Source organism: Dromiciops gliroides, chromosome 1 (genome assembly GCF_019393635.1).
Source record: "Dromiciops gliroides isolate mDroGli1 chromosome 1, mDroGli1.pri, whole genome shotgun sequence".
In the NCBI taxonomy this organism is placed as follows: Eukaryota; Metazoa; Chordata; class Mammalia; order Microbiotheria; family Microbiotheriidae; genus Dromiciops; species Dromiciops gliroides.
The window spans coordinates 192,988,329-193,002,839 of NC_057861.1; the positions used below are offsets into that span (position 1 = coordinate 192,988,329).

At 35.0% G+C, this 14,511-nt stretch overlaps 1 protein-coding gene across 4 annotated transcripts in view; it reads right to left on the bottom strand.

Annotated features, from left to right (window-relative positions):
* Positions 1–14,511, bottom strand: part of ATP9B (ATPase phospholipid transporting 9B (putative)) — a 459,610-nt gene that overhangs the window by 71,793 nt on the left and 373,306 nt on the right. For all 4 annotated transcript variants that reach the window (XM_043972858.1, XM_043972842.1, XM_043972850.1 and 1 more), the window contains exon 16: positions 800–961. In XM_043972858.1, the coding sequence (XP_043828793.1) occupies positions 800–961 (162 nt within the window). The remainder of the gene's footprint in view (positions 1–799; positions 962–14,511) is intronic.

Genomic DNA, 14,511 nt, shown 5'->3' on the forward strand with positions numbered 1-14,511 from the left:
ATGCATGAATAAATTAAATGTTTTTGTTTAATTTCAAACAGCCCAGGTTAACATCTAGATTCACAAGCAAGGATTCCTGTGTATTCAGCCATTTACCTTGTCAGGTAGTTATTTTATATTTGTGGATGGCTCAGTAATTTCTCTGTCAATAGATTATTAGTTTGGAGGTTTTTAACTCATCCTTTGTTGACTGGTTTTCAGTTTGCCTTGTTGAATACGGAGGGTACACATAGAGCACACTGAATTTTTAACCCCCTTTTCCCAAATCTAACCATAAACATAAGGTTAAATTTTTTTATTATATCTGTTTAGCTCTTTATTTGATTTCATAAAATATCAGATGCTAAAGAATAAAAACTTTTTAATAATTAATTGAAACCACCATTTTGGAGTAGTTTAAAATGTACACTTTGAAACAGAGTATAAAGTATTTTGCCAAAATAAGTTTAAAGAACTTTTTGTTGTTTGTTCTTTGTTCTCAAAGAGGACCATGACATCAGGGTGATGTCATGACTTGCACTGAATTAGATTTAAGTGAGGGAGGGCTGTGAAAAGTCACCAACCTCATTCTATTCTCCCGAGCTATTTGGGTCCAGTAGCAAGATAAATCAGAATGGATGGAGATGGCCCTGGATGCACAAGGCAATTTGGGTTAAGTGACTTGCCCAGGGTCACAGAGCTAGTAAGTATCTAAAGTGAGATTTGAACTCAGGTCCTCCCAACTTCAGGGCCAGTGCTTTATCCACTGTGCCACCTAGCTTCCCCTTAAAACAAAACAAAACAAACAAACAAAACTTACCCTCACTATGATTCCCATGCGTTTGCTCTCAGAAGTGAAGGGAAAAATCTGTAGAATAGAGTATGTCAGAATCTGTCCGCCAGGGGTCTTCAGTTGCATTGAGGTCAGGTCCCTGTTAACGAGAGTAAGACCAACACTCTCTGTCCATTGCACCAGAGCTACCTAAAGAAAACCATGTAAAATGTTAAGAGGTCAATTATTCCCTCATATAAATGGCATCAAAGACAAATGATAGGTTTTAGGTTAGAGGTCAGAAGGTTTGTGATGATGCGACAAAGTTAGGAAAGTTTATAGCTTTGGAACTCAAAGAATTCCTACTCCTTTCTCAGGATGGGGGGTGGAGGGGAGAGGAGGTAGTTCATTACTCCAACTACAGTACTGAACAGTATTTTTCTAGGTATGCAATATGAAAAAAAGTTTACCTGACCTTATTTTTTAGAAAAGAAAACATTATTCACTATGAAGCCCCTTTAATATAATTAGTATCTAATAAGTTGAAGTGAATTTCTCTTAATAGCTCCCTAGAGATCTCTGAAAACTAATATGAAAGAAATACTCATCAGTCCTGGATAGATTAGTTCTGGAAGGAGAGGAACTGACTAGATGTTGTCTCACAAGTCTATTTCTGAGATTTGATTGATTATATTATATAAACAGATGACTCGTGTTGATCAGAGGTCAAAGATAGTTATACTGGCTTTATATAACATAGATACACGATATATCAACATTAAAATATTTTAACAATTAAAAATAAGCCAATTATGAATTAAGAAAATATTAAATAGAAAGTTAGTCATTTATGAATATTCCTTAAATGAAAATATTTTAATATTAAAAATGTTTTTGAAGTTGATTTCTTTGAAAAGAACTTTACTTTTTTGGGGGTGGGGTGGGGCAATGAGAGTTAAGTGACTTGCCCAGGGTCACACAGCTAGTAAGTATCTGAAGTGAAATTTGAACTCGGGTCCTCCTGAATCCAGGGTCTGTGCTTTATCCACTGTGCCACCTAGTTGCCCAAGAACTTTACTTTTTAAGTGTTACATATTTAAGTTTCAACAAATAACATAATGCAGAAGAACTCTTCCATAGTTAAAGTAACTCAAAATACCTATAATTTTGCATTCAAGTACAAAAGAAGGATGCATAGTTGGAAGGATAAATTTTCTTGAGAAAAATCACCAATGTGCATCAAAAGCTTCATGAGGATTTTGATCTTTACTTAATAATGTCTTTTCATTTATTTTTTAAAAAAATGTTTTGGGGCAGCTAGATGGCGCAGTGGTTAAAGCACCGGCCCTGGATTCAGGAGTACCTGAGTTCAAATCCGGCCTCAGACACTTGACACTTACTAGCTGTGTGACCCTGGGCAAGTCACTTAACCCCCATTGCCTAAAAAAAAAAAAAAAAAAAAAAAATGTTTTGTCTGACTATATATTGATGTTCAAAAATAATCAGGAAAAGATCAAATGGCATGCCATAAGTTTCTGTAGACATTTATGGCTGCTGCCATTTATATGATTTAGATAGGGCAGAAACTATAATGAGGATTTTTAATGGTTAGATATCTATATTTTCCCATATAAAACTATCATCTGATTTGCTTTGTAGAATGTGACATGCTAATTTACACATACTTTTTACTTTAGTTTTATTTTGCATCTTCTAATTGTCAGGCAATAAGCATTTATTAAGCACCTACTATGTGCCAGGCACTGTGTTAAAAACTGGGGATAAAAAAAGGGGCAGAAACCAGTTCTTGCTCTCAAGGAGTTCACATGCAAACAAGATATATACAGGATAAATCTGGGATAATCTCAGAAGATATAAAGGAGGATTGGGAAAGGCTTCTTGTAGAAAGTAGGAATTTAGCTGACATTTGAAGGAAGCCAGGGAAGTCAAGAGGAGAAGATAAGAAGGGAGAGAGTTCCAGGCATGAGGAACAGCTGGTGAAAATGCTTAGAATCTAACTTAGAATTAGGTGTCTTTTGGAAAGAACAGAAAAGAAGCCAGTGGCATACTGGATTGTGGAATTGGTACAGTAACGTATGGTATAAGAAAACTGGAAAGGTTGGAAGGGGTCAGGTTATGATGGACTTTAAATGCCAAACAGGATTTTATATTTGATCCTGGGGGTAACAGAGAACCACTGGGGTTTACTGAATAGGAGAATGTGTTTTGTCTCAGTTTTACTGTATAATTTACCTTACTCACTTTTACTTCCTCCACTAAAATCTTGCTATGATACCTCATTTGTGTACAGAGTGAAGCTGTAATCTCAAGGGTTTTGCATGAGAAGCATTAGTTTTATTTCTACCAAGGTGGAAATGGCTTGAATATGGCCTGGTGATAGATTATATCTACTGATATTGCTAGGTTAAATGGCATGAATACTTTAGGAACTTTTATCATTTTTTTGCAGGTGACTCAAGGGAGGGGTGACAGAGGGAATAATCATTTACATAAAACCTACTATGTGCCATATAATACCTATAGCTGTGTTAAAGCGCTTTGTACATATTATCTCATCTGATTCTCACAACTGCAAGGTATGTGCCATTTTCTCTCCATTTTACTCTTGAGGAAACTGAAGCAGATAGAGATTACACAGGGTCACACAGTTAAGTTAGTAAATGCTGAGGCTGAGTCTGCACTAAGGTCTTCCTGACTCAAGGCCCAGTGCTCTCTCTACTGCACCATCCACCTGCCTATGTGGATATGGACAGCATTCTGTACCCACAGTCCCAGAACTCTCAACCAACAGAAGGGAAGTTCACAAGAGGAAGTGTATTTAGATAGCAGTTTTTTCCCCCCTGAAGAAGATCCAGGGTTTTTAGTTGACTGAAAGCCTGATAAGTTAATAACAGAATATGGAGGCCAAGAAGACTAAGGAAACCTAAAGTTCATTAAGAAAAGTAGTGTCAGAAACTTTTATTGCTTTATCCTGCCATGGTCGTACCAGACCTGTAGCACAGTTTTCAATTCTGGGCAAAACATTTTAGCAGAGACACTGATAAGCTAGAAAGTATCCAAGATACTAGGATGGTGAGAAACTGCAGTTGTCATCTAGGGAGAGGATGACAAAAACTGGGGATATTTAGCATGGAAAGACTTTCGGGGGGGGGCAGGGGACAGGACAGCTATATTCAAGTAAGTTGAAGGGCTGTCAAATAAAAGAGGAGCTACACATATTCTCTTTGGGCCTAGAGGGCAGAACTAGGAATAACAGATGAAAAAAATGACTCCTGACTAACAGTCTTAGCATTTCTATCTCCATAACATCTTTTGTAACTATCTGCTTATCGCTACTCACAAAACCACCACTTTAACTCAAGGCCTCACCTCCTTTTGCCTACACTTTTGCAATGTCCTCATTAGTCTTCCTGTCTCAAGCTTCTCCCTGTGTTAATCCATCTTTCACACAGCTAACAAAGTGATTTTCCTTAAGCACAGGTCTGATCATGTTACTTTCTTACTCAATAAACTCCAGTGGTTCCTTCTGGCCTGTAGGATAAAATATAAACTACTCGATGTGGCTTTTAAAGCCTCTGACAACCTGAACCCAACATTCCTTTCCAATCTCATGATGTATTACTTTCCTTCCTACACTCTATGGTACAGCCAAGCCAGCCTTCCCTGTGTTCCTTACATGGTACTTTGCATGTCCCTCCATCTCTGGGCCTTTGCATTGATGGTCTCTGGCCTGCCCCCAGCCTAGGAATGTTCTCTCAACTCACTCATGCCTCACAGAATCCTTCACTTCCTTCAAAACATAGCTCAGGTACTACTTTTTACATCAGGGTTTCCTCATTCTTCCCTAACTACCTTGTATTTATTTTGAATTGCTTCTGTATATACACATGTTTTTGTCTTTTTATTCTGTGTCTAGAACAATGCCTGGAACACAGCAGACAATAAATGCCTGGTAACTGACTAAAGTTGCAAATAGGAAAATTTAGGCTTGTTGTAAGGAAAAAGTTCCTAAGAATTACAACTACCCAAAACTAGAATGAGTTGCCATAGGAAGTAATATAAACCCTTTACTATGGTGCACAGGATTATTAGGATTATAAATTTAGAGTTGTAAATCTAGACCTTAGAGAGAATTTGGTCCAACACCTTCATTTTTCAGTTGAAGAAACTGAAGCCTTGAAAGCTTCAGTGATATGCCCAAGGTCAAACAGGCAGGACGTATCAGGGGCAAGATTTGAATCAAAGTCCTTTAACTTTACACTATGGTAGTTATAGAGGAGCTCTTATTGAGGCATAGGCTGAACAAAATGGCCTAAGTTGTTCCTTTCAACTCTAGAATTCCTTGATACTCTGACAGTGATTTTTTTCCCTGTGATGCTGTAAATCACAGAACACCAAGATCTCTCTCTCTTTCTCTCTCTCTCTCTCTCTCTAGTGAGGCAATTGGGGTTAAGTGACTCGCCCAGGGTCACACAGCTAGTAAGTGTTAAGTGTCTGAGGCCGGATTTGAACTCAGGTACTCCTGACTCCAGTGCTGGCACTCTATCCACTGTGCCATCTAGCTGTGCCCCCAAGATCTCTTAAACAATAGAAATTACAGGTGACCTAAAGGGCAATGAAAAAATGGATGGCTCATAGAAATAGGCTGTAGCACATTAATAATGATATCTCATGCACAAGTGATGGCATGGGAATACATATCAAGAAAATTTATGACCAGAAAAGGATATAGGTTAGTCAACAAGTAAGCATGAAAATAGGGGCAACTATGTGGCACAGATAGAGTGCCAGGCCTGGAGTTAGAAAGACTCATCCTTCTGAGTTCCAATCTGGCCTCAGACATTTATTAGCTAGGTGACTCAGTCACTTAACCTACTGTTTGCCTCAGTTCCCCATCTGTAAAATGAGCTGGAGAATGAAATAGCAAACCACTTCAGCATCTTTGCCCAAAAAACCCCAAATGGGGTCAAGAAGAGTCAGATAGGGCTGAAACAACAACAAAAACCAAGTATGAAAGCCAGAGTCAGCTCAAATGTCATACTAGTATCCTTGTGTCAGTAAAAGAGTCATGAAAAGATTTCAGCATGTTGGATGGCTCTCCTAAGGAAGATACAGAAGATATGGAATTATATGGAAGGAAACAAATGATAACTACACAGGTGAGAAGGTATGGCACAGTGGTAACATCACAGGTGAAGGGAATGCCTATACCAATGAAATCATATATATAAATATATATATATACACATATGTATATATAAGTATTTTGCATTATAATTAGATACCTATTGTACTGAATTTAAATTACATATCTACATTATGGGTCATTATATAGAAACTGAATTAATCCAGCACAGTTTTTGTCCTATAGAAACCTCTATAATAAATTGCAGTACATGAATGTACTAGAATATTACTATACTGTGAGAAATAAAGAACATGATGAATTCAGAAAAAACACAGAGATACACAAACATCCTTTCCCACCCCCCAGATACAACATGAAGTAAGAAAAGCCAGGAAAATACACGGTAACTACAATAACATAAATGAAATCAAAACAACTGAAATTGAACATTGTGAAACTATAAAAAAGTATGCCCCTCCACCCAAAAAATGATCTGAGAAGAAAATCAGCCCCCTCTTCTTTGCCAAGGAAGAGGGACCTATGGGTATGGAACATTATGTTTAACATCATGTTTTTTTAATGTATTGATCATTTCTGCTGGAGTTTTACTTCTCTTTATTTTTTAACTTTTAAGGGAGGAAGGAGAGGGATAGAGGGGGAAATCCATGCAATGTGAAAACAAAAGATAAAAAAAAGAAACCTATGTCATTTACTAACCAAGTGCTCATGTTCTAGGCAACTGCTAAAATTAGAAACCTAACAGAATGTTAGAGCTATAAGAACCCTTAGTAGTCATCTAATTTGATATGAGTTAACTGAAGCCAAGAGAGGTTAAATTACTTTTCCATAGTTACAAAGGGAATGGTAGAAATATTGGGCTAGAATTCAAATCTTTTAACAGCCATTCTTTCTAGAGTACCTCATGGATATTAATATGTACACTCTCTGGTTGGTTGATTTTTCCTTTTTTAAATATTAATATTTAACTTCTTTCTGAAAAAAAACTTGGGAAAAACATGTATTATAGTTCAAAGATAAATTTTGCAAGACTTTATATAGATTGAAATTGGTAAAGTCTAATTTTGAAAGACAGTAAGACCTATACTAATGGATCATTGAGAACAAAACCAACTGATTTTGTATTTTTATAATTATGAAATCAGCGTGATAGAATAGTTTGTTTAGTGTTTGGTAAAATAAGCTTTCTTTCACAGGAAAAAATTCAGGCAGAGGCTAGGTAAACACCTGTCAAGGAAACTATATAGGAAGGATTTCTACACTGAATGGAAAGTGGGTAGAGATGACCTCTAAGGTTCTTTTGAACTCAAATTCTATGAACATGTTTGTCACCCAAGTGAGTCACTGAATGCAGTTGGAATTAGAACCCAGCCTCTGAGATTCCGGCTTGTTACAAACTTATAGAGCTACACTACTTTGGTAAAATCACAGTGCTAATAATGCAGTACTATAATTTACAGCATATTACTAATGTCAGTGAATGGGACTGTTAGCACTAATAAAAGAAGAAAAAGAGACAGCAGAAAAGAAATATACAAAAGTATAAGAAATGGACACTTTAAAAGAGCATTTTCCAAGTGCACAAAATCACAGGAAAACAATTTAAAAGATATTTTTCTTCAATAACACTTCTATATAAGCTGAAAATGATCCCAAACTCCCAAGGTTAATTTTCAATTTACATAGTGAAAGGTTACTATTACATTTTGACCTGTAAATTGTATCTTTCTTCGAACACCCTATCATCTCATTTGTGTCCCATTGCAGCTAGGACTTAAGCATTCTATATTTGGTGACTCACATCTGTTTATTATTTAGTTTATGCATGGCTTCACAACCCATTTGAGTTAGTAACTTGCTGCAAAGACTAATTTTAGCTCATTATACCTGGCCTAAAACACCATACATTTTAAAGCAGTGATCATTTTAAGGATCATCTCTCTCTATAGAATGAATTATGAGAGAATGTAAAAGAATTTATATTTAAAATAATTTTAAGTTTTATCAAGAAAAACTGAGCTTTCCAGAATCTAACTTTAAAAAGTAAGTTTTTAAGTTTTTTCTTTTTTAAAATTATTAACAAGGAAAGACATTCCACATCATAATATTCAAGAATAAGGGTTTTATTTGAAGTAAATTTAGTTTGGAAGTTTAAAGTCTTTTGAAATATAAATAACTGTTCTACAGATACTGTGGAATAAAAATGACAAATTTTACAATGATATATGGTACTTTCAAAATATTAGCTGCTGAATTCATACTCAATTATTTTCTAATATAAGGTTATACTTTAATTCAGGAGTATCAAACAACTACAAATGGATCCCTATAGAACTCTGCTTACTGTCTTAGAAAACTACAAAGTAACATTATTTAGGTTATACTGCATTTTTATTTTGTTAACTATTTCCCAATTATGTCTTAATCTAGTTAGGCTGGGTTTGACACTACTGCTTTAACTCAATCAAGCCACGATGACTTTTTCACAATGACAATTCACGATATGTGGCTCTCAGCATTTTAATATTAAAATGAAACAAAATAGAAAAGCAGTTCTCTGCTTTAGTTACAAATATTTTTCACAGAATCAGAAGGTATTTTGCAGTTCATTTTGCCCAAATATATTCTCTCTCTTCAACATATCCAACAAGTAGTTATCTAGCCTTTGTGTGAAGACCTGTAGTGAGGGAGAATCCACTCCATTTTTGTAAAGCTCTAATAATGAAATTAGTTTTTAGGTAAATTTTCTTTATGTAATCAAAAATCTTTCTGTGACTTCTACCCATCACACCTAGTTACACCACCTCTAGGTAGTAATAAACAATAAATTTAACCACTCATACACATGATAGCCCTTAAATACTTGAAGATATCTATCATGCTTTGGTTAAATCTTCTCTCCTCCAGGCTAAGTACCCTTAGAGTTTAATACACAGTCAATAGGGCAATTAATTGAAAAATATAAACTCTCTTCTCCTTTGGCTTCTGTGACACCACACTCTTGATTTTCCCTCTCCCTCTCTCAGCCTTCCTCATTTGCTCTCTTTCTCTTCCTGTCCCCTAGATGTGAATGTCTAAGGTTCTGTCTTTGGATATATTATCTTTCCTCCCCTAATTCTCTTCCTTGGCAAATTTATCTACTTGTATACTTTTCCCTATCATCTCTATGTAGGTGACTCCTCAAACAAGGTTCTAATCCAGTCTTCTTAATTAAAACTCTGCATTTTCAGCTAGGTGCTAGACAACTCCTTCTGAATGTCCTGCTGGCATTTTCAAACTCAGAATGCTTAGACCTTAAGTCATAACCACACCTGTAAATATGGCCCCACTTCCTAACTTCCCTCTTTCTATTGATGGCAATTATCAAGTTACTTATATTTAATACTTTTTTCATTCATGACTTTCTCTCACATTCTTCCTATATTATCTTATTATCTCTTCCACCTGTCCCTTCCTAGCCTTTCAATGTCTCCTTGGTTCAAATATTGATCACCTCTTGCCTATATTACCATAACAGTCTCCTAACTGGTCTCCTTAGTCCAGTCTCTACTTCCAAGAATAAATCCTTTATACTACTGCCAAGGCTATTTTCATAATGTAGGTCTATGAATTTCCTGGAAAGAGTACTTTGTACAGTTATCCCTTTCCTATCACAGTTTCAGTATATTGCAAGTCAGTATAAGAAGTTAAATGAGAATTTTGGGGGAGTTTTGTGCAAGTCAGAGATGACACACAACGGCCATCAGACAACACACAAAAAAATTAGAAACTCAGAAACACATAAAATACATGTATAGTACTGTATAATATAAATCCAAATGTTAGAGTAAGATACTGTAAACATCCCATAAAAGAAAAAAAATTCAGACTTCTTCTATGGTACAATGGGACGGCCAAGAAGTTTTACATGGCTTTTCCAGATTGTATGTGGGGGTGTGCTGTACCCTTAATCCCCTCGATGTGGAAGGGATAATTATATTTCTATAGTTTCTGTGGTATTGTGGTAAGAAGATTCCTTAGTTATTGTAAATCAAAGTTTTTCTTCCTCTTTCTGCTGTTTTTTGTTGGTAATATAGAAATGTGGATGTTGATGAGGATTTGGTTTATATTCTGAATTGATATTTTTTCACTTAATTTTTGTTGATTCTCTAGCATTCAGATAAATCACTGTATTAGAAAAAAGTACCTCTTAATTTCTTTTTTTTTCTTTATTGCTCTAGATACCATTTTGAATACATATCAAACAGTTATAGGGATAACGGGCATCTTTGTTTTACCATGATCTTATGGAAATGCCTCTAGTTTATTCCTACTATACTTAATGGGGACTCTTGATTTTGGATCAATACTCTTTACCACATAGAGGTCTATGTATTCCTATGCTTTCTAGTGTTTTTGCCTTAAATGGGTGTTGAGTCTTATCCAAAGATTTTGTTCCATATCTCTTGATATAATCATATGATTTTTATTGTTCTCACAATTAATATAGTCTATTATGTTTAATCAACCCTGCATTCCTGGTATATATCTAACCTGGTCATGAAAGTATAATCTTTTTGATAAGTTGTTCTAGACTGCTATTTTAAACACTTTTTGTGTAAATATTCATTAGCTATATTTGTTTATGGTTTAGAATCTGCATTTTTTATCAAAGAAGGAATTTGGTTTTCAGAATTTCTATGCTGGTGTTTAATTAGGGATTTTAAAATGTGTTAATTTTAACAGGATTTTTTTTAACCATATGCCAAATTCATTGATCTGTTCTTTAAAGATATAATTTTCCCTTTAATGACTGCCTTGATTGCCCCTCACAGATTCTGGTATGTTGTCTTATTGTTTTCATTTTCTGTGATGAGATTATCTTTTTAAATAAAATGATTTATTTGTTCTTTGACCCATCAATTCCTTATAATTAAGTCATTTAGTCTCCAAATAATTTCAATTCCTTCATCAATAGCACTTTACTGAATAAAATTTTATTGCATTGTCATTAGTAAATCATTTCTGATTTATTGCATTTTTGCAAAGGTGTCATGCAGTGGTAACAAATACATATACTCCTTTTTTATTAGAATCCAGTAATTGCTGGTGGTCTCTTATATGTAACTTTTCTAAAATTCTACTCAGGTTCTCAATTAATATGATTTTTCTTTATTTGTTAGATTTTTCTAAGTCTGAAAGGGGTATACTAACATCCCTAACTACTGTCTATTTTATCATCTATTTCTCCTTGTGATTCATTTAACTTTTAGGTGTTTAGATGATATGGTATTTGGTACATATGTTAAATGATGATATTCATTCACCATATATGTTGACTTCAAGTATAATGTAGTTTTCTTATTTATCTTTTAATGGTCTATTTTTGCTTTTGTCTTGCATGAGATCATGACTGCTATCCCTGTACTTTTTTTCCCAAGATAGTTGTACCATAATTGATTTTGCTTCAGTTCCCATTTGCTCCAGTTTGCTCCCATTCCCATTCAGTTGTGTTTATTAACTGTATAGTTCCCTTAATCATATCCTCTTTCCTCCTTTTGTCCCTTGACTTCCTCTTTATAAAGAAGGGAGAGGGAGAAATGGCAAAAAGGAAGTGTACACAGTCTGTATCTGTTCCTTTTCTCTTCCCCTTGTACAAACGCCCATCTCAGGTTCTTACTCTTTCTTTTTTACTTTAAACCCTTTCCCTCAACCCTCTTTTTACAATTCCCCTCGTAGGTTGGAATTTGTTTTGCTTATTACTAATCTCTCCTTAAATTTGCCTTTCCTCTTATTCCCCCCACCCCCAGCTTCCAGATCTCTTCTATTTTCCTGGTAAGTTGAATACATTTCTACACCAAACTCCCTGTTGTATGCATTGCTCTACTCTGACTGGTTCATATTAAAGTGAGGTTCAAATTATTCCCACCCACCCTCTCCCAAGTATAGTCTTCTAGTTGTGTACGTAGATTATGTGAGATAAGTAAACTACACCCCTTAAAACTGCACTAAGCACCATATCCCAAAATAAGGTCAAAATGGGTACATGATTTAGACATAAAGGATAATACCATAGGCAAATCAGAAAAGGAAAGAATAGTTTACCTGTCAGATCTATGAAAAGGTGAAGAATTTATGACCAAACAAGAGATAGAGAATAACATTAAATATGAAATGGATCATTTTGATTACATTAAATTGAAAAGGTTTTGCACAATCAAAACCAATCCAACCAAGATTAGAAGGAAAGCAGAAAGCTGGGAAACAATTTTTACAGTCAGTGTTTCTGATAAATGCCTCATTTCTCAAATATATAGAGAACTGAATCAGGTTTATATTATAAGAATAGGAGTTATTCCCTAATTGAGAAATGGTCAAAGGATATGAATAAGCAATTTTCAGATAAAGAAATTAAAGCCATCTATAGTCATAGGAAAAAATGTTCTCAATCACTATTGATTAGAGAAATGCAAATTAAAACTCCTTTGAGGAAGTACAACCTCACACTTATCAGATTAGCTAATATGACAGAAAATGAAAATAATAAATGTTGGAGAGTATGTGAGAAAAATTTGAACACTAACGCATTGTTGATGGGGCTGTGAACTAATCCAACCACTCTGGAGAGTGATTTGGAACTATCCCCAGAGGGCTATAAAACTATGCATACCCTTTGATCTAGCAACACCAATACTAGGTGTATATCCCAAAGAGATCATCAAAAAGGGAAAAGGACCCACATGTACAAAAATATTTCTAGCTGCTCTTTTTGTGGTGGCAAAGAATTGGAAATTGAGGGGATGTCCATCAATTGGAAAAGTGATGAACAAGTTGTGATATATGAACGTAATGGAATACTATTGTCCTGTAAGAAATGATGAGCAGTCAGATTTCAAAAAAACCTGTAAAGACTTACATGAACTGATGCTGAGTGAAGTGAGCAGAACCAGGAGAATATTGTATAAAATAACAGCAACACTGTGTGATGATCAACTGTGACAGACTTAGCTCTTCTCAGCAATACAATGATCCAAGACAGTTCCCAAAGACTCATGATGGAAAATGTGCTCCATATCCAGAAAAAGAACTATGGAGTCTGAATGCAGATCAAAGCATACTGTTTTCACTTTTTGTTGTTTTTCTTCTTTGCTGTGGTTTTCCCCTTTTGCTCTGATTCTTCTTTCACAACATAACTAATATGGAAACATGTTTAACATGATTGTACTGTATAACCTATATCAGATTGCTTGTTGTCTTGGGGAAGGGAGAGGGAAGGTAAAATTTGGAATTCAAAATCTTAGAAAAATGAATGCTGAAAACTATCTTTATATGTATTTGGGAAAAAACTAAATAAAATACTATTTAAATTTTTTTTTTCAAAACCCCAACAAAATCCTGTACTAAGAACTTTGAGACATCCTATATTTTCACTTTCCTCTCTGGTTCTAAAAGGCCTCAGCAATTTTAATTCATAGTTTATTGAAAATGGTAAGCCATTTTTCTTTTCTAGGGTCATGGCTTCTAGGTAGTCCAATCATTCTTAGTTTTTTTTTTCCTCTCCCTGATCTGTTTTCAGGATCATTTATTTATTATATGAGTTACTTTATATTTATTTCTATTTTTTCAGTCTTTTGACTCTGTTTTAGTATTTCTTGTCATCTCATGAAATCAATAAATTCTGGCATATTCTAATTTTCAGGGAGTTGGTTACTTAGGCTTTGTACCTCTTGTACTAAGCCATTAAGTCTTTCCATTTCTTTCCTTTAGAGATCTAATTTAATTTATAATATGACCTTTTAACTCTTGCTTCATTTCTTTCAGGAAATATATATTAGATTTTTCATAAACATCTTCTAAAGTAACTTTGAAATGTGTAAGATATTTTTGGGGAACAGATTTAAAATCCCATAAAGAAAGTGGTTGTGGAGCCAATTTCCTAAAATGTCTTTCAGTTCAATTCCACTCACCAAACATTTATTATGTTTGTGTTATGCAAGGTACTTATGGAAGGTACTAAGATAGGCATAAACCACAGAAAGATAAAAATAAAAGTTCTTGCCCCCAAAGGACTTACTACTGGAGAGAGGGAGTAACAATATATTCACAAATAACTAAATGGAAGAAAACTGAAAGAGGTATGGGCAGAAGACTGAAGGGACCAAAAAATGTTTTCTAGAAGATAAAGCATTTGTGCTGAAGCTTGAAGAAATACAAAGCTTCAGAGAAGTGTATTGCGGACACCATACAGAGAAAGCATGCGGGATAGCCTGAGAAAATATAAAGAGATGGGAGAGAGAATATTGAATTTAGTGCAGGATTGCTGGAACATAAAGCATATTAAGGGAAGCAATGTGGAATAAGGCCCGAATGGTAGTTTGTGGCCATATTTTGGAAGGCTTAGATTTCACTGTAGAGGAAACTGAAGATATTTTAGCAGCTGTAAGCAGGATGGATTTGAGAAAGGAAAGCCTTGAAACAGGGAGGCTAATTAGGAGGCTACTACAATAGGCTAGGTGAAAGGATATTAGGACCTAAAATAGTGTGGTGGTCATATAAATTGGGAGATAAGGAACACTGTCAGAGGTGGGGGAAGAATCAATAAAACCTGTCAAAG